We start from the raw sequence: 17,455 nt of genomic DNA, 5'->3' as shown, positions 1-17,455 counted from the left end.
AGAGAGACCTGCTGTCCAGTTGTCTGTCTGCCTGCAAAGGTCTGGGTCTAGGAAGGGACCGCCCAAAGGGCAGCAGCCTTTTGCTGGTCAGGAGTGAGATTGGCTATCTCAGAGCAAACAAGGAGAGAGGCCCGTCCTCTCAGGGAAGGAAACACTCCTCCTTCCATGAAACCCACTCAGCCTCTGCTTCTTCTGTGCATCCTTTCTCTTCCCCGTCTCTGCAGCTGCCAGGTCCTGGACAGGGGGTTGAGCCAGGCCCTGGACAGGGGGTTGAGCCAGGCCCTGGACAGGGGGTTGAGCTTAGTGTGGGCACCCAGAGGGGAAAGGGTCAGAACTGGAGATCAGGAGAGAAAATCACACTGAGGCAGGAAGGAAGGAGCATCGTTGAGCTAGAGCAGAAAGGGCACCAATCATCCCCTCGCGTTTCAGAGTTGGCCCCAAAGACCAGGCACACAATCTCACTTCAGAAATCTCAAAACCCCAAGGAGACACACTTCTTTCAATCTCTCTCTGTGTCTCTCTGTATGTGTGTCTCCTTTTATTGATTTCTCTTGCCGCACTACTCTTAACACATGTTGGGTTGCCATGAGTTGAAATCACTGGATGGCAACTGAGAACAGAATACTGACTCTGTTCCTCCACCTCTCCCCTTAGTCCAGCCAATAATCCCTGTAAGGATGGGAGGAAAGCAATCCTGAGGTGGTGAGCACGGGTCAAGGCTGGGTGCCGGAGCCTTACGGGTAGACAGTCTGGGGAGTCGCCTGGGATGCATCTTCCTTCGTCTCCATTTCTGGAACCCCAAGCGTGAAAAGTCATTGGCCTCTCACTTTTTATACATGCACAGCTCATCTTTATTGATGTTTACAAAATCAAAATCACATTTCAAGTTAGTTTTAAAAAGATCTTCCCTATCCCCTGCCGACAAAAGCCAAGCAAGGCAGCAGGACCATTTAGATGAATTAATGCAAGAATCTGGAGTGAGGGCAGAGGATGACATTAGGGAGGGATGCTGGACACAGAAGGGGAGTCTGGCGGAAACACTGACTGGCAATCCCACGAAGGCCATGCGGAGCAGCCAATCTGGGTGGAATGGGGAGGGAGAAGGGTCTTTCTAACACCAGGGCCACCGTCTCTGTTCCTTCTACTTCCTAGAAGTTAGCTTCTCATGAGTCTCAATTTTCCCACAAAGAGTAGTGAGAGCAGAGGATGGTTGGTCTCGAATGTGTCGCTCTCCCAGGATTGACCTCTGTCCTAGGAGAGACCCTCTAGAAAGGAGAGAAACAGAAAGTCAATGAGTGCGTGGGCCATCACACCAGAGATCCAGCCTGATTCTGGGCAGGCATGACAGCCACAGCCCCCATGCGACCCAGAGCAGAGGAAGAAAGTCGGCCGGGGCTTGGTGACCCTGGCTGAAGATGGGCTTCATCCGTTCTAGGCAGCCTTGGTGAGGGTAGGGCCTGCGTAGACAGACTGGGCGTGGGAGTTAATGTGCCCGGCCTGGGAGGGCCGTGGGGTGGTCGAAGGGCTCGTGCTGAGGTGACAGAGGAAAGGGTTCCGTTCTTGGAGAGTGTATCTGAACCCTTGGGCCAGGGCAGGGTCTTGGGTGCGATGGCATCCTCCCTAAATGTAAATAAGTGAGAGATCAGAAAGTGCATGGCTTTGACAGACAGATATGTTTTGTCTTATCCATCCCACCCCAACCCAACCCACTTCAACCCTCCCCTCCCTCTCCCTCCAAGTCTGCCCAGAGGAATGAAACAGAAACCTTCCCATTAGATGGCAGCTGCCTGAACTCCTAGGCTCTGTAAGAGGAGCTAGGAATGCCCTCATTGTGGTGAAGACCAGGGACACTTACTTGATATCATTAGCTGGCTCCTCTAGGCCATTATTCCGGCGTTGATACAAAACGACCAACCCGGCCAGCAGGCCTAATCCAATCAGCGTGCCCACAACAGCTCCAGCAACCACTGCAGGCCCAGGCCCTGCAAAAGCCTTGGTGTCAGCGAGGAGAGCCAGCGGATCCCATCTGTCTCCATCCAATCCCAACACTCTCTCTACTGCCATCATCTCTCCATTTCCATGTTAACATGGAGGCAGCTGGTCATTCAGAACATGGTTAGTGCCCATTTGTACCCAACATTTATATAAACTCTGTCCTGTGAGAACCAGGGGAGCCAGGAAACAGGTTACCCCCATTCTCCTGTAGCACCACCCTCACCACCATTGAACACAATCTTATCCACACTTGCGCCTCACTGACCTGTGCTCACTTCCAGAGTGATATTGCACTGGGCACTGCCAGCAATATTGTGGGCTTTGCAGATGTAGACGCCAGACACAGAAGCAGACAGGTTTGTCAGTCTTAAGGACCCACGAATGGGATCTGTAGACATAATTTACATAACTTAGCTCTCAGGCCAGAAATCATCTTTACCTCATACTCCCATCATTTCCTCTCCCTCCCCACCCGGCCCCTTGCCACTGCACCAAAAATCCTGCCCCTCCTCCAGAATGTCATCTTTTAACCTCTGTGGGCCGTTGTTTGATGTGGGGAATGAGTGTAAAAACTTCTACTTCCAATTGCAAGATGCTAGCTCAGTATCCCCCTCTATGTCCACTCCGCGGTCCCTGCCAGCTGATGCCTGAAAGAGGCTAAAGAAATGGTGCAAAGAAAAATCAGAACACTCATTCTTAAAACTTTCATTCATGGTGCCAGTGCGGTGATAAGAAAGAAGAACATATGGGTTGCAGAAAGACGTTGTGACATTCAGCAAGTTACCTGAGAGCTCTAGCTCTCCAATTCTTGTGGTGGGAGGTCAGATGCTCACAGGCATCTTCCCAGGAAGCAGTCCCTGCCAGACACCACAGGAGTGGACTTGCTCCCTGCTGCTAGAGACAATGGATTAAGGGTCTCTATCAGTTGAGCCAGAGAACAGGCCAAACTGATCTGTGGCATCCAAGGTTTGGATGCAAGCCTGTACCTAGGATCTGCCCACCTTGTCACATGTATACCCCCAATCCATCCTCTTCCTTTTGTGTATATTTCCCTAGACCACCCCCTCATTACTGTATTACCTATAGTATAGCCCTTTCCTGTGACGTACGTCCTCATCTGTAATTAGGGGGCATGCATGTCTCCAGAGGATATAAAAAGCCTGGGCTAGCATTAAACTCTCTCTCTCCTTCCACGTGGACCATCAAGCAGGGCTGAGGTGAACATGCTACTATGAATTGTGTCTGACTCCATTTATTTCAATATTTTGCTTCTATCTCTCATGCTCTCTATAACTTTACTATGATCTTTACTTATTATCGCTGTACAATTTGCCTACCAGATCCGTAATGATGTGTTAGGGGCTGGCTTCCCCTGACATATGGCGCCTAACGTGGGGCCCGGAGGGAAAGAACTCTTTTGAGTTATATCCCGTGTAACAATTGTAAGGCCTCATCGGACAGTGAGGGGGAATCAGGAAAAGTTTTTTTGAGTTCATTTTTTTTTAAGTGTGAAGTTTTTCATCTGAGTGAGATATGGGTCAGGCAAAGAGCACGGATACAGAGTGGTATCACTCTTTGCCACCTCTTGAAGAAACAAAATGTAGTGGTAACGAATAAGAGAATGAAGGAGTTTTTTCAATTGTTAAAGAAATGTAATCCTTCTTTTCTGGAGCCAGGAACTTTTGATATGGAGATCTGGGATAATGTAGCCATTAACTTAAGAAAAGCTCACAGGGAAGGACAGCGCATACCCATGGACACCTGGGTTCTGTGGGTGCAGATTAAAGCAGTGTTGAAGCCGCTACAGGGTTAGAAAGCAAAGAATCAAGACCAGCAGAGTAGTGAGAAACCTCTAAGCTACGCAGACATAAATCAGGTGAGAAGCAGGCAAATGAGTTTCAGGCAGAAGAGAAAATTTTACATGTAGCTAAGAAAACGAAGTTTGAATCAGGAAATGGCAGAGTAGAAGCATCTGCCCCGCCAGAGTATAGCGCAGAGAATCACAAAACTATCAAGCAAGCCAATGCTGGAGGAGAAGAAATTAGATCCAAAGAAATGCAAATAGAGAGACTTAACCTAGAAAGAGGCTCGGAAAGTGAGAGGCAAAGAGTCAGGGAGTAGGAAAACACCTTTGCTCTCACGGGTGGAGAAGAGTATAGCTCAAGAAGCAGACTTAGAATTCAGAATGGCTTATCCTGCTAGAATTATAGACAGGGAGCCTGACGAGCAGCACCCCGAAGGGAATCAAAAAGGTGATATACTGCCTTTCCCTTTAAGGTACTGAAAGATCTCAAGCAAGCAGTATCTAGTTAGGGTCCAGATTCACCATTTGTAATTGGTATGGTCAATAATATGACAGATATGGAATATTGGATCCCGGCAGATAGGAGAGCTTTGATGAAGGTGTGCCTTTCCCCTTCAGCATCTTTGCAATATCAGATGCTATGGAATGAGGCAGCCCTTGCACGAGCACGCAAAAACGCAGAAGAGGCATAGATATAGGGGTTCATCAATTGCTAGGAGATGAGAATTATATCACAGTTGAGTCTCAACTACAGTTTACTGAACAGACAATAGGACAGACACGTGAAGTTTGCTTAAGGGCCTGGGAAAAGATCATTCCATCAGAAGAGAGAAAGTCAAGTTACACAGCTTATAAGACTATGGAATGATGAGCCTTATGCTGACTTTGTGTCCCGACTGGAAGATGCTATTTCCAAATGTGTGAAGAATGTCCAGGCAGTAAGAGACCTAGTGCATAAGCTATCTTATGATTTCTCTAATAAGCACTGTAAAAATGCCTTGTGTCCCTACAGGGAACAGGGCACACTGCTAGGTTATCTTAGGATATGCAGGACTGTAGAGGCAGAGGAACACAACGCAGACCTCATGGCAACTGCCCTGGCAAATTATATTAGACCTAGAAGAGAGTGCTTTAGTTGCCGAAAGACAGGTCATCTTCAAAGAGAGTACAGACAGCACAGGCCGATCAAACTGCGGCCTGTGTCAGAGCATGGGCCGGGGCCACCTAATTCCGGTTTAAAAGAACCTGAACTCTGCCTACGCTATAGGAAGGGAACTCATTGGGCGAGCCAATGTGGTTCAAAATTCAACAGTGAAGGGTTGCCATTAGCAAAGGCTTCCCTATGGGAAAATAGAGGAAGGAGCTTGATACAGACCCCACCCAGCAGAACACGGGAGGCAAGGTGTTTGCCTGTAAAGATCTTAAAGAGAAACTGCAGGCATCCCCCAATCCCACAGCAGGAGACCAGACCTAGCCAAACTTGCAGAACTCCAGGCCCTGTTCTGGCTGCTATAACCTTGATTAACCAAGAGAAAGCTCAGAAGCCCTCACAGCAGTTTGCTGATTCTAAAGAACAAGAGCCTCTTATTGAAAGAGTAATACAGTTGTTATCAGGAAGTTTTAACCTAAGTACTCAAGAAATTAAAATTGATACTGGAGTTGATCAGAGTTGTGAAGTAAAGCCAAGCGCTGTGATTAAATCAGAAATTATTAAGAGCGGTAATTGGGGTTCGCTACCTAAAAGAACTATAGGATGCTTATTAGGAAAGTCTAATGTAAATTCTCAAGGTGTTCTGATTGTTGCTGGAATTATTGAACAAGATTATGAAAAAGTTAAGGCAGTGATGAATTCTGATATATCATGGTTTATAAAAGAAGATTGCTTAAGCCAATTTTTGCTTCCTTGCATTCCTAGAGTAAAAATGTATGTCTATCAGGAAAGAGTACTTGAGAAGTTTGACCACCCTTTAAATCAAGGGGTCTTCTGGAATGCTGTTGTGTGGAAACAACAGCTCCCCCACATGGAATTAGAAATTGAAGAGAAAAGGTTTTTAAACTTTGGATGTAGGGTCATTTTTTAGGGCATTCAGGAGGGTCTAAGACCCTCCCATTAACTTCCCCTAAATCCAGCTTGGTAAGAATGAGTGAAGTTAACCAAGGGAGATGATTGCAAGATTGTAAAATCATACAGTGTAAGAAGCCTGAAAGGCAAAGCGGCTTAATTGAGCCTGTAACCTTATTGGTAAACTTGGAGAAAAATGTCTGTTTGGTAAGTTGCTTCAAGAACAGCTGAACAAATTTATTAAGAATTTTTTCAGTCTTTCAAAGTATGGTAAGAAGTTTTCCCAATTAGTCAGCTCTCTTAATTCTGAGAGCTGCTAGACAAATTTACATAACAATGAAGGCTATCTAACTAGTCCTTATACTGGGACAAAGCCTAGCAAGTTAACTGAGATTGCTAGCAGTGCTTTGAAATTGAAGTTGTTAAAACAGAAGGGGGAGAAGAGGAATCTTATGTGTGACAAAGTTTATTTAGTCATTTTAACCAAAAAAAATTTCTCCTTAATAAAAGCTTCTAATAAAATTAGGGAAGATAAACACGCTTTCAATTCTACAGAGAAAATTGATCCTAAGAAATCCGAAGATGATGGGAACCGTATTTGGGATCCAGGTCCATTCACCTGGAGAAAGGGCTATGCATTTATGTTTTTACAGAATAAAGCCGATCGACTCCCTTTAAAAGGACACAACCACGTTTGGAGAAAGACGGTCAAGGAAGAGATGGAGAAGCCACCCAATATTAATCATAATTCCTTTTCCAGGTTAATGACACCCCAAAGAAAGGGGCTATTTGTTTATATTTTCACGGACAAAGGAGATAGGTGGATTTCTCTTTAGCCAGCAAGGCCCCGAAGAAAGGAAGAAAGCAGAGAAGCTGATGTGTGACTAGACCCTGTCCTGTTACTGAAGTTATTCAAAATATCAAGGAGACCTGGCAGATTCCTGAGAATGGCGATTGCTGACTACTGAGATATTTCTTCCATTGCTGATGCTGTTTAAGAGAAACTCTGGGACTTTATCATAACTGAACATTTTATACAATAGTGACTGGACTATTACTAAAGACTGTTGTTTTGCTGAAAGATCAAGATTTTGGACTTGTCAGTGCTATAATGTGATTGGAATGTAACTGATTTCTGTGTAACTCCTTATCTATACAATGGAACATTGTATGATTGGGATTTGATTAAGAAACATTTGCAAGGGTTTAAGGAAAATATTTCGTTAGCTGTTGACCAGCTTAAAAAGGATATTTTCTGTACATTCAAAGACAGGCTTGAGGCATCTCCTGGCTGTGATATAACGTGCTTGGGTTCAAAGTGTTTCTCATAGCCTGGGTTCCAGCCTAACAGTGCTGCTCATAATCACAATTTTTGTCCTGGCTCTCACATGTTGCTTCTATAGAAAGCTAAGGCGTATGAAGGAGAATCACATGGCCTCTATGGCACCTTTGAAGTTCTTGCATTAGGCAAATACCGCGAGGAGCAGAGAACAGGAAGAGAGGGCTTAAGGACGAATCCTTCATGGTCTCACAAAGGAGCCTGGAAGGCTAGGTTTCTTGTGAGTTGTAGGTAAGTCCTAATCACATTCTCATGACATTGTTCCTCACTTTACCCTCTTACATGGTGCTGATCTGAGGTTGTCTCCTTCAAGCACACAGCTGGTTTCTGTGTGGCCGGCAGCTTTAACTGCAGAAGCAGACATTCCTATTTGGCTCTATTTCTTCCTGCCGCGGTATCCAATCCTCTCTCATACCTTTCTGCAATAACAGATGAGGTCTTTATCCACAGTGCCTGGATTCTAAATGTTTCTATCAAGGCTAAATTTTTGGCTATGTTAATTGGATCATGAAGTTTTGCCTTGTCAGCTTTTGATATATAGAAAATAACCATGTTACCTGTGTGGCTTTTGAATTTAATATATAAAACAAAAGGGGACTTGTGGGGGGAGGTCAGATGCTCACAGGCATCTTCCCTGGAAGCAATCCCTGCCAGACTGCTGTCTCCCCACACCACAGGAGTGGACTTGCTCCCTGCTGCTAGAGACAATGGATTAATGGTCTCTATCAGTTGAGCCAGAGAACAGGCCAAACTGATCTGTGGCATCCAAGGTTAGGATGCAAGCCTGTACCTAGGATCCTTACATCTTGTCACATGTATACCCCCAATCCATCCTCTTCCTTTTGTGTATATTTCCCTAGACCACCCCCTCATTACTGTATTACCTATAGCACAGCCCCTTCCTGTGACATATGTCCTCACCCATAATTAGGGGGCATGCATGTCGCCAGAGGATATAAAAAGCCTGGGCTAGCATTAAAGCTCTCTCCCACCACGTGGACCACCAAGCAGGGCTGAGGTGAGCATGCTACCATGAATTGTGTCTGACTCCATTTATTTCAATATTTTGCTTCTATCTCTCATACACTCTATAATTTTACTATGATCTTTACTTATTATCGCTGTACAATTGTGCCTACCAGACCCGTATTGATGTATTAGGGGCTGGCTTCTCCTGACAATTTCTTTGTGTGCAAAGGTGAAGAAGTATGATGACCTATCTGATGGTATTGGAAGGATGGCGTGAAATCATGAGTATGACAGTTGACATTTATTGGATGCTCATTCTATGCAAAAACTATTCCAGCTCCTTTTTACAAACTTACTCAAGAGGAGTGCTGGTGGCATAGTGGGTTAAACATTGAGGTCCTTGCCACAAGGTTGGGGATTCATATCTTTCAGCTAATCTGTGGGAGAATGGTGAGGCTGTTCTCATAAAGACGGAGTCTCAGAAACCCGATGGGGAAGTTTGGAATGGAAGGCAGAGGCTTTAGTGAGAACTAGGTTTCTCAACAAACATACGAGGTAAGTATGGGTCCCCGCAGAAGAATGTATCCTGCCCGAAGGAAAAGTAGAAAAATGAAAATGATATGGATATCACTTGCACTCAACAACTGTGAACTTTATGCCACGAGAGGTCAGTCTCAGAGTGAAATCTGAAGATACAAGAATATTGCCCCATAAAGCACATTACCATTGCCATTGCTGACAAATTAATAACAAATCTGTAAAAGCATCTAATACTCCCACCATATTTAAGTGGTGCACCTTTGCCCTGAATGTCTTCTTAAAGCTGGTGTGTTCAAAGCAGGGTTATTAAGATGTTGCACCGTGAGTAGCAAACCTGCAATGTGAATGTAGTGATCTAGAGCCATTAGGTCAAAGGGAGATAACTGCTCCTTATAGGGCTCTTTCTCCATGCCTGCCACACCCTCCTCCATCATCCTCCCTCTCCTTAGCCCCATAGTTTTCAGTATTGCCTCCCCTTTCCATCCTGGTTCCTCTGGAAAAATCTCATCTTTCCCCTTCCTCAGTCATAGTCTTAGTTGTTTCAAGAGGTTCTCTCACCTAAAACTGGTGTATAGAAGACCTGGGAGGATGGAAGCAGCCTCTCCCACTGGTATTTGGCAGCAGGCTTACTTCTTGGGGACTGGCAGCTCAGGGTCACATTGTTCCCCACACGGGGCACGCCCTGGAGATGGCAGGATGGAGAAGCAGGAGGAACTGGGAGGAGAGACAGCATAAAAAGTGCACTTAAGGGACCCATAGGACAATCCCTGCCCCTTGTTCCCACCCCCACCAGCATGCCTTCCCCCAACCCCCCATCACCACCACTGTACATACTCCCTTTTGTGGGTCCATTTGCCTGTCTTTCCCCCCAGTCCATTTGGAAGAAAGACCTGCCTGGTCTTCCCTGAAGAGAGGAGTTGGAATTACAACCTCTGTGCTTCTCACTTACCCAGCACATTCAGATCCAAGCTTTTGGAGCTATTGCCCTTAGTTTTGTGTTGACTGTCAACCAGAATCACAGAACAACGGTAAGACCCAGAGTCTTCCTCTTGGATGTCCTGCAGCCGAAGTGACAAGTTCCGGGAGGGCATGGAGTAGACTAGAGACACTCTGGGATTTCTGGACACAACTTCATTGCTGTAAATGAACACCTGGTATGGGACACAAACCTCCCCATTATTACTCATATCCACTGTGTCCACAGACTTTCAGAAACTGCCATGCTGCAGATACCCCTCACCTGCAGCAATTCCTTCTCATCTGCCCCAGAACCCACTCTCGCCACCCTCTAATACCCCAGAATCTCCTGCACCTGAATAGTTAGAATTCTTCTCTACATGGTTTCTTCATCTCCCACATGAGGCATTTAGAAGGTGACATTATGGGGGAGCAGAGATCTTATCAACAGGAGGCTAGATTTCAGGGAGAAACCCAGGTTTTATAGGGCCTGAAATGTACAGGAAGAGGAAGGGAGGTGTCTTTAAAAAAGACAAGAAAATGTTTTCATTTTTAATAGAAGAAAAAATGACTCCGTGCTGATGCTTTCTAGGACCTTAGAAGTAGTAGCCTCTGCAAGTGAGAGGTGGTAAAAATGAAGTTTCATTCACTTTGGCTCAATCAGCCTGGGCATGTCTGCTGTGATGGCAGATAGCAGGTGGCAGATCATGGGAAGAGGTGTCGGCTCCTGGCCTCCTGTGATAGTTAGAATTGTGTGCCAACATGGCTCCCCTAGGAAGATGGACACAGAGTTTATCCTGTCAATCAGGTTGCTACTTGGTTGGAGGACCACCTAGATAAACGGCTTTATGAGGCTGGCTTCTCTTGCTCTTTCTCCCTGGAGGCAGGCCACACACACTCTGCTTCACCTTCCTGTTGACAAGCCACGCTGATGGCAGCCAGAGCCCTAGAAATGCAGCCACGAACATTGGATGTAAGGGACTTTTCATCCACTGGCCTGTGATCTTCCTGCATTTGGCATCATTGCATGTGGCTGCGTGATTGAGAAGAGGGATTTATGGACTCGTATCTGACTTATGGAGTAGGATCAGACTTACACACTTGATCTGGACTGGGCTGGGATGTTTTCTTCATATACAATTACTCTTTGATATAGAGCTCTTTCTTGTACCTAGCTGCATGTCTCTGGATTTGTTTCTCTAATCCACCCAGTCTAACACAGATCCCAGGGAGACAGTAAGGGCAGGGGAACAGGTGCCCATCATCTGAGAAGTGGCCTGTGACTGACACTCACTGGTAGGTACCCAGAAGCAAGGCAAATGTGGGTGGTTTGTGCTTTTTCACAAAACATAAGTCAGCCATGCTTAACTGGCTAACTCGATCATCTGACATTGCCAACAGTTTGCAAAATATGGGGAATTTTGATGGACTTTTCTCTTTTTCTGTCGTTGGTTTTTTGATTATTATTGTTTTGTTTTATTTTGCTCTGTCCTTTTGTGTCTGTGCTTATTAGTTTCTCTGCATATCTATCTAGATAACATAGGTGGGATAAAGCATCAATCAATATGAGAATGCAACGGGACTGATGGTTCTGAGGGGGACACAGGAGAAGGGGAGGCAGGGCAAAGGAAGTAAGTGTTAACAAACCCATGGACAAGTGAACAAGTGATCTAAAATCGATCGACAGGAGGGCATAGGATGCATGGTAGGGATTGATGAAGGCATGTAACCTAGAGGAATTACTGAAACCCACATGAAGGCCTAACATGATAGTGGGAGAAGAGGAACATAAAAGGAAATACAGGAAAGATCTAGGGGGCAAAGAGCATTTATAGAAGTGTAAATACAGATACATACATATGTAAATATATTTACACATAATGATAGGAAAATAAATTTATGTGCATATATTTATAGGTTTAGTATCAAGGTAGCAGACTAACATTGATCCCCTAGGCAAGACCTCCCTCAACGCAAGAAAAATGTGTTCTAATAACCCAGTATTTCGTGATGCTCACCTTTCTGACAATATCGCTAAAGACTAAAAGGTATGTACGCAAATGTGGAGAAGGAAGCTGATGGCGTACGACCATCAAAAGATACAGCATCTGGGGTCTTAAAGGCTTAAAGCTAAAAGAAGTGGCCATCTAGCTCAGAAGCAACAAAGTCTGCATGGAAGAAGCACACCAGCCTGTGTGATCATGAGGTGTCTATGGGATCAGGGATCAAGCATCAAAGACCCAGAACAAGAAAATCATATCATTATGAATGAGAAAGAGTTTTGAGTGGAGATCCAAAGCCCATCTAGAGGCAATTGGACATTCCCGTACAGAAGGGTCACAAGGAAGAGATGAGTCAGTCAGGGTTCTGTATAGCACCGTTGAAACTTACAACTTTCCTCTGGTTCCTTAATGCTTCTCCCTTGTCCCCCATTATCATGACCCCAATTCTACCTTACAAATCTGGCTAGACCAGAGCATGTAAACAGGTACACATACGACACAGGGAATCCAGGACCTCCAAACCCCTCAGGACCCATTTTGAGAGTAGTGGTAAAAGGAGGAGAAGGGGACGATAGAGGGAGAAAGAGAACCAACCACAATGATGTACATATGTACATATAACCCCCTCCCGGGGGGTATGGTCAACAGAAAAGTGGGTGAAGGCAGACATCAATCAGTGTAAGACATGAAATAATTCACAAATTATAAAGGGTTCATGAGGGAGGGAAAAGGGAGTGGGAGGGGAAAATGAGGAGCTGATGTAAAAAGCTCAAGAAGAAAGAAAATGTGTTGAAAATGATGATGGCAACAAATATACAAGTGTGCTTGACACAATGGATGCATGTATGGATAGTGATAAGAGTTGTATGAGCCCCCAATAAAATGATTTTTAAAAATACAGAGCATATGAACGCAGAATTTTGAATGTTGCCCTTTCCTCAACCTCCTAACTTCCACCACTCGATAATAAAGTAAAACCTCTCCCTGCTTCCCATGTTTGATGTGCTGGCTCTCTCCCGAGAGTTGGGGTAAAGAAAATATTTTAGGAAGCCTGCAAGATCTGAATAGAAAGGGAAGCTTTGAGGACATTTGCTTTTCCCTGAAAGTCTTCCCACCCCATCTTTGCTCCTGCGAAGTTGCCAGCTTTTCCCCCACAGCCTCTATGGGCTGCAGTTTGTCCACTCACCGGGTGCATTTCCTTCCCCTTCTGATCCAAGTACCAGATCAACAAAGGCAAATCCACAGGCTGAGATGAAGACAACTCCTCATTCAGGGTATACCACATGGGCAGCACCACCTCTGATCCCTCCACTGCTTGCACCCTGGACAGGCCTGCAGGCACATGCAGCTTCAGTTGGGCTCTTGAGGGTGATGCTAGGGGCAAGATGTAGGGAATTTGAGTGAGGAAGGCTGGCTCCTAGCTCCACCTGTGAGCCTGAACCCCACCACCCACAGCCTGAGGAGAGGGTCAACATAGTCGCAGAACAAGAACGAACCACCCCAGGTCCCAAAAAGGAGGCCTCAGGGATTACCCAGGGCCCACGGCCCAGGGTTTTACTTTGCATCACTGTGGGATCATTTATTTTTCTCCCCAGGTTCCTGGGTACTAAAACAAGTGTGTGCGCAGATTTCTAGAGAGAAGGGGAAGAAAGCTAGCGGGAAGGGTAGCGTCAGTACTTTTGAACTCCACTGGTATACTCCCTAATGCAACCTATTGACCAGGGTGCCTCACACCTGTCCTCTCTCCCATGGCCAGGAGTGTTGGGCGGCAGGTCTGCTGGCCTAATGATTAACCCGAGGTCTTTCTGAACTGCCCAAGCAGGAGAGGGACAGTGGCTCAGGGTCCAGGCCTTGTCCAGTGACTGCCATGCTCAGTTCTGATGGGCACGATTCTGGAAGGCAGGAGATTCACACCCAGAAAGTTCCTCAATTTCATTGTGAAGTCTAAGAGATCTGGGCAGGGCTTCTCTGGGTGAATCTTGGGCAGATCTGAGACAAAGGTCTCCTAAAGATCAATGACAAAGCTTTCTCTGTGTGTGTCAGTTTTTTGGTTTTTTTTGGGGGGGGGGTACAAGGAGGGGGTTATTGAATCAGTGTTTGTACCTTTCAGTCCAGAAACATTCACGTGTTACTGTTTATACAAGTAGTAGGGTCTAAAGGCTTCTGGGGCATAACCTTAGGGATGGTCCCTGGCAGGCCTGAAGGATGCTGGGCCCCTACTCAGCCCTAGGCTAACAGAGGCCACCACTCCAGAGGCCTAGCTCTTCACCCTCCTGGGCAGCAGCTGAAGACCTCTTTTGGCCAGGAAGTTTATCCTACCAGGATGCACGTCACCCCAGCAATTTCCGGATGTGCATCATAAGAGTCCCTTTCCCCATTCTTTGGCCTATGCAGCACCTCTTTCCCATTTCCTGGTGGGTCCCTGTGGGCAGGGCAGGAAATTTGTGTCCAGTGATAAGCCAGAAGACAATGGGAGGAGGGGCGAGCTGGACCTGAGGCTTTCTCAGGGAGGTGGGGGAGGAGACAGCACTGCCTTGAGGAGCCCATGAGATGCAGAGGTTTGAGAGGCCAGCTTTGCCTGCTTGCCTGCCCTGTGGGCTCTCCAGCTCCTCTCTGCAGCATTCCACCGCAATGGTGAGAACGTGTTCTGGACTGAGAAACCAGTTTGGGGCCAGGGAAGGGTACAAGCTTCCTTCGCCATAGGCAATCCCCAGGCCCTACATTTATAAGTGCACTTTGCAAAGCATAGAACCCCAGACCAAGGGCACTGCCTTCCAGGGGATACTGACTCACAGCAACCCTACAAAACAGACTAGCACTGCTCCACAGGTTCCCCAGGACACCAGTCTTTAGGGCAGCACGTAGCCTCCACCTTCCCTGAGGATCACTGGTGAGTGTGAACCCAACAAGTGGTTAGCTGCCCCACGCTTAATCCTCCCGGGCACTAGGACTCCTTGCCAAGCACGTAGGGTGGGTTAAAATCGGCAGTAATGGGGTGGTTACAGGGATCTGGGCAAATGTTTCCTGCCCCAAACCTCAGCTGGAAACTAGGAGCAGTGGAGGGCCCATTTCTTTCCCACTCCAGGAGGGTCTGTGGGAGGTCCCCACAACTTGTCAGCGCTTTCCACTCTCGGGGTCCCCTGTGCCACTGAGAGAGGAAAAGCGGGTAGACGGGTCTGAGTGAAGGGGACAAGAGCAGCCAAGAAAGGGAGGTTTCTGGCCAGCGAGCCCCAGTGCCCGGGAGCAGGCAAGTCCTAAAGGAGAAATTCCCTGCTCCCCAGGGCTCCTATTTTTAGTCTCCCTTTCTCTGAGAAACTTCCCTAACAGGCTTCTCACGCCCCAGGGGCAGCTCAGAAACTCACAGGCTTGTACACCAATGTTCCCTGGGGCACTATTCACACCAGCCAAAAGGTAGAAACCACCTATATGTCCATCAGAGGGGAAGCAGGAGCCTGCCTTCTCTATAACTTACGCATCCTGCAGGTATGCAGCAACACCCACACCCCTTCCCCGTTGGACCTGGACAAATTAATAACTGTGAGAGGGAAATAAGGGAGCAAATTCGCTTCTAGATGGTGTCCAGGATGCCCAGACAGCAACCCAGATGTACTCCCTTGCTTTAGAGACCTCCTGCCCCAGCAGGAAGTGAGGAGGGAGTTGGAAATAGAGTGATCAGGGCAGAAGGGAAAGGGGAACTGAACACTGATGTTGGAAAAACAGAACTGTGAAATCGAAGGATCCGGGAGCAATTTCACCAATCCTACAGGCTGTCTTGAGCCTCACGTTGTCTTGGCATCCTAATGCCTCATCTCTCTCTCCTTTGGGAAGAGATAGGCTAAAGGGGGCAGGGGTACGAGGGAGTTAAGTGCTCCCCATCTCTGTCTTTCTCATTGTAACTGAATTGCACTCCAAGTCTTTACAGAGTTTACTTCCTTGGTGGTCTTCAACCTAAGGACTCTTCCAAAAGTACCAATCACGCTCATTTCAATCCTTAGTTGGGAAGATAGAGTCCAGGAAGAGTAAAGGAACCAGTGGATAATGGATTTGGTTACTGCTGGGTCCTCCCCATCCAAAAAAAAAAAAAATGGTAATGATGCATTGGCCTATGGCCTAAGGGTGCTCCCTAAGCACTTGCTTCTAAAAAGTTCCCTTCCCCTCTGACCCATCCTGGTGCTTTCGGTTGTGATAACCCATAGGAAAATGGATCTCCTGGGAGAGGGCACAAGTCTCCTCTGAGTATCTGAACCCCTCCCCCACTTCCTGTGTCCCAAGTGACTTCAAGATCACACTTCTGGAGCTCCCCCTAGATTCACAGGGCAGGAAGAGGGTAGGGTAAGAGGGAGCATTTGGCCTAGGGAATTAACTTGAACAGCAGTGCCCATAGTGAGTCTGGAGACTAGGGAATAATTCCTCTAGGTTTTGTGTTGGGAGTGGAACTGGGGCAGGTTCAGAGTTAAGTCATTTACCCCTTTGTAGCTAGCATTTCATCCAGCAGTTCACCTCATCCAGGCCCACTAGGACAGAGTGGGACAAATGTGTCCTTGTGTTGGTAGGGAGAGGAGGAGGTTGGCGGAGAAGAGGAAAATCATTGGACAACTTGATCAAACATAATCTCTCCCCTAAGCCAGCACCCTCACTTTCCCCTACCACACATTGTGCTCCATTGGGAAGCCCATTCTGAGAGAGATCTCTACTAGTCATTGATGCCCTGAGGGGTTGCGGAAGAGGTAAAGGTGAGAGGTAGGAGCACCCAAAGACACCGCCCTTAGGGTCCGATTGTTCCCACACCCAGCCCAAGTCCTCCCCTGGTCCAGAGATCCACTCACCGAGCGCACTCAGCCCCAGGAACAAAAACTGCAGGAAGGTGGCCACAGAGGGCCCAGGCAGGAGAGTCCTGGCCCACCCAGACCGGGATGTAGTCATGGGTATTGGCTGCAGAGTGCAGGGACCAACAGGTACAGAGACAGCAGCTTGGGCAGTCCAGGAGCCAGCCAGGCCTCTGAAGACTCCAACTAAATTCTCTGATTATATGCAGGGATCGGGGTGGTGACCAACAGGGACAAGTGGGCGGGCCATTCAAAGGGGCGGAGAGGTTGCTGTCCTCCCAGGCAGGGAGAAGCTGAGACGCTCCAGTGGCCTGACCACTAGGGAACGGAAAGGGGGGCAGGGAAGCGTGTGTGCATATGTTCCAATAATCAGAATTCCCCAGTTTCTTCTCGGTTGGGCAGGAGGGCGGGGCGTGGTTAGTTGTGTCTTCTAGAGCTGGTCTGCAGGACAGTAAGATAAATGGACCCTTGAAGAGCCACTGGAAGCCAGTAAAACGAGGGCCAGGACGGGAGGGGAGTGTGGGGATTATCTGAAGATCAAGAAGCATCCACCTTGACATTGCTAAAGGCCAGGGCTCTGCCCCAATTAATCAGCTGGGAACTTGGAGCCATGTCACCTTTAGCCTACGCCGGGTGGCCTCCCTGAGGGTGGAGGGGTGGTGGTGGTCAGGAGTTGCTGTGTTCTCCATGAGCACTGCGCCTAGGCAGTGTGTGGGACAACGCATCCAGAAGGGTCCCAAGTGCCTTCTAGAACAACCCATTCTCCTGCCCTACCAACCACTTTTCCAGAGCCAGGTGTGAGGGAGATGATGGGAAGTTTGGGAGAAAGAGTCTGCTGGTCCAGATTCTTGTCTGCCAAGAAAAGGTGCGACAACACCTGCTGACGCCCAGCCTCACAGCATCTAGACCAGCGGTGGTTCTCAACCTTGGGTCGAACGACGACCCTTTCACAGGGGTCGC

At 47.4% G+C, this 17,455-nt stretch overlaps 1 protein-coding gene across 1 annotated transcript; it reads right to left on the bottom strand.

Moving 5' to 3' along the window:
• Positions 1-53: 53 nt before the first annotated feature.
• On the bottom strand, positions 54-16,592 carry LOC142422710 (endothelial cell-selective adhesion molecule-like). Its single transcript, XM_075528002.1, has 7 exons — positions 16,496-16,592; positions 12,856-13,043; positions 9,659-9,860; positions 9,268-9,423; positions 2,261-2,383; positions 1,856-1,982; positions 54-1,620 (listed from the first exon to the last, which is right to left on the bottom strand). Exons 1-7 carry the CDS (start codon positions 16,590-16,592, stop codon positions 1,308-1,310), a joined length of 1,206 nt encoding a protein of 401 aa, XP_075384117.1. The 3' UTR covers positions 54-1,307.
• Positions 16,593-17,455: the final 863 nt, after the last annotated feature.

The sequence above is a fragment of the Tenrec ecaudatus genome, chromosome 12, assembly GCF_050624435.1.
Source record: "Tenrec ecaudatus isolate mTenEca1 chromosome 12, mTenEca1.hap1, whole genome shotgun sequence".
NCBI classification, from domain to species: Eukaryota; Metazoa; Chordata; class Mammalia; order Afrosoricida; family Tenrecidae; genus Tenrec; species Tenrec ecaudatus.
This window is presented reverse-complemented; position numbering and strand designations above follow the sequence as displayed.

Coding starts and splice junctions, on each gene's coding strand:
- LOC142422710 (XM_075528002.1), bottom strand. CDS start 16,592: ATGACTACATCCCGGTCTGGGTGGGCCAGGACTCTCCTGCCTGGGCCC. Junction 13,044..16,495: donor CCTGGGGCTGAGTGCGCTCG/GTGAGTGGATCT, acceptor TCTTGCCCCTAG/CATCACCCTCAAGAGCCCAA. Junction 1,621..1,855: donor GAGCCAGCTAATGATATCAA/GTAAGTGTCCCT, acceptor ATTTACATTTAG/GGAGGATGCCATCGCACCCA.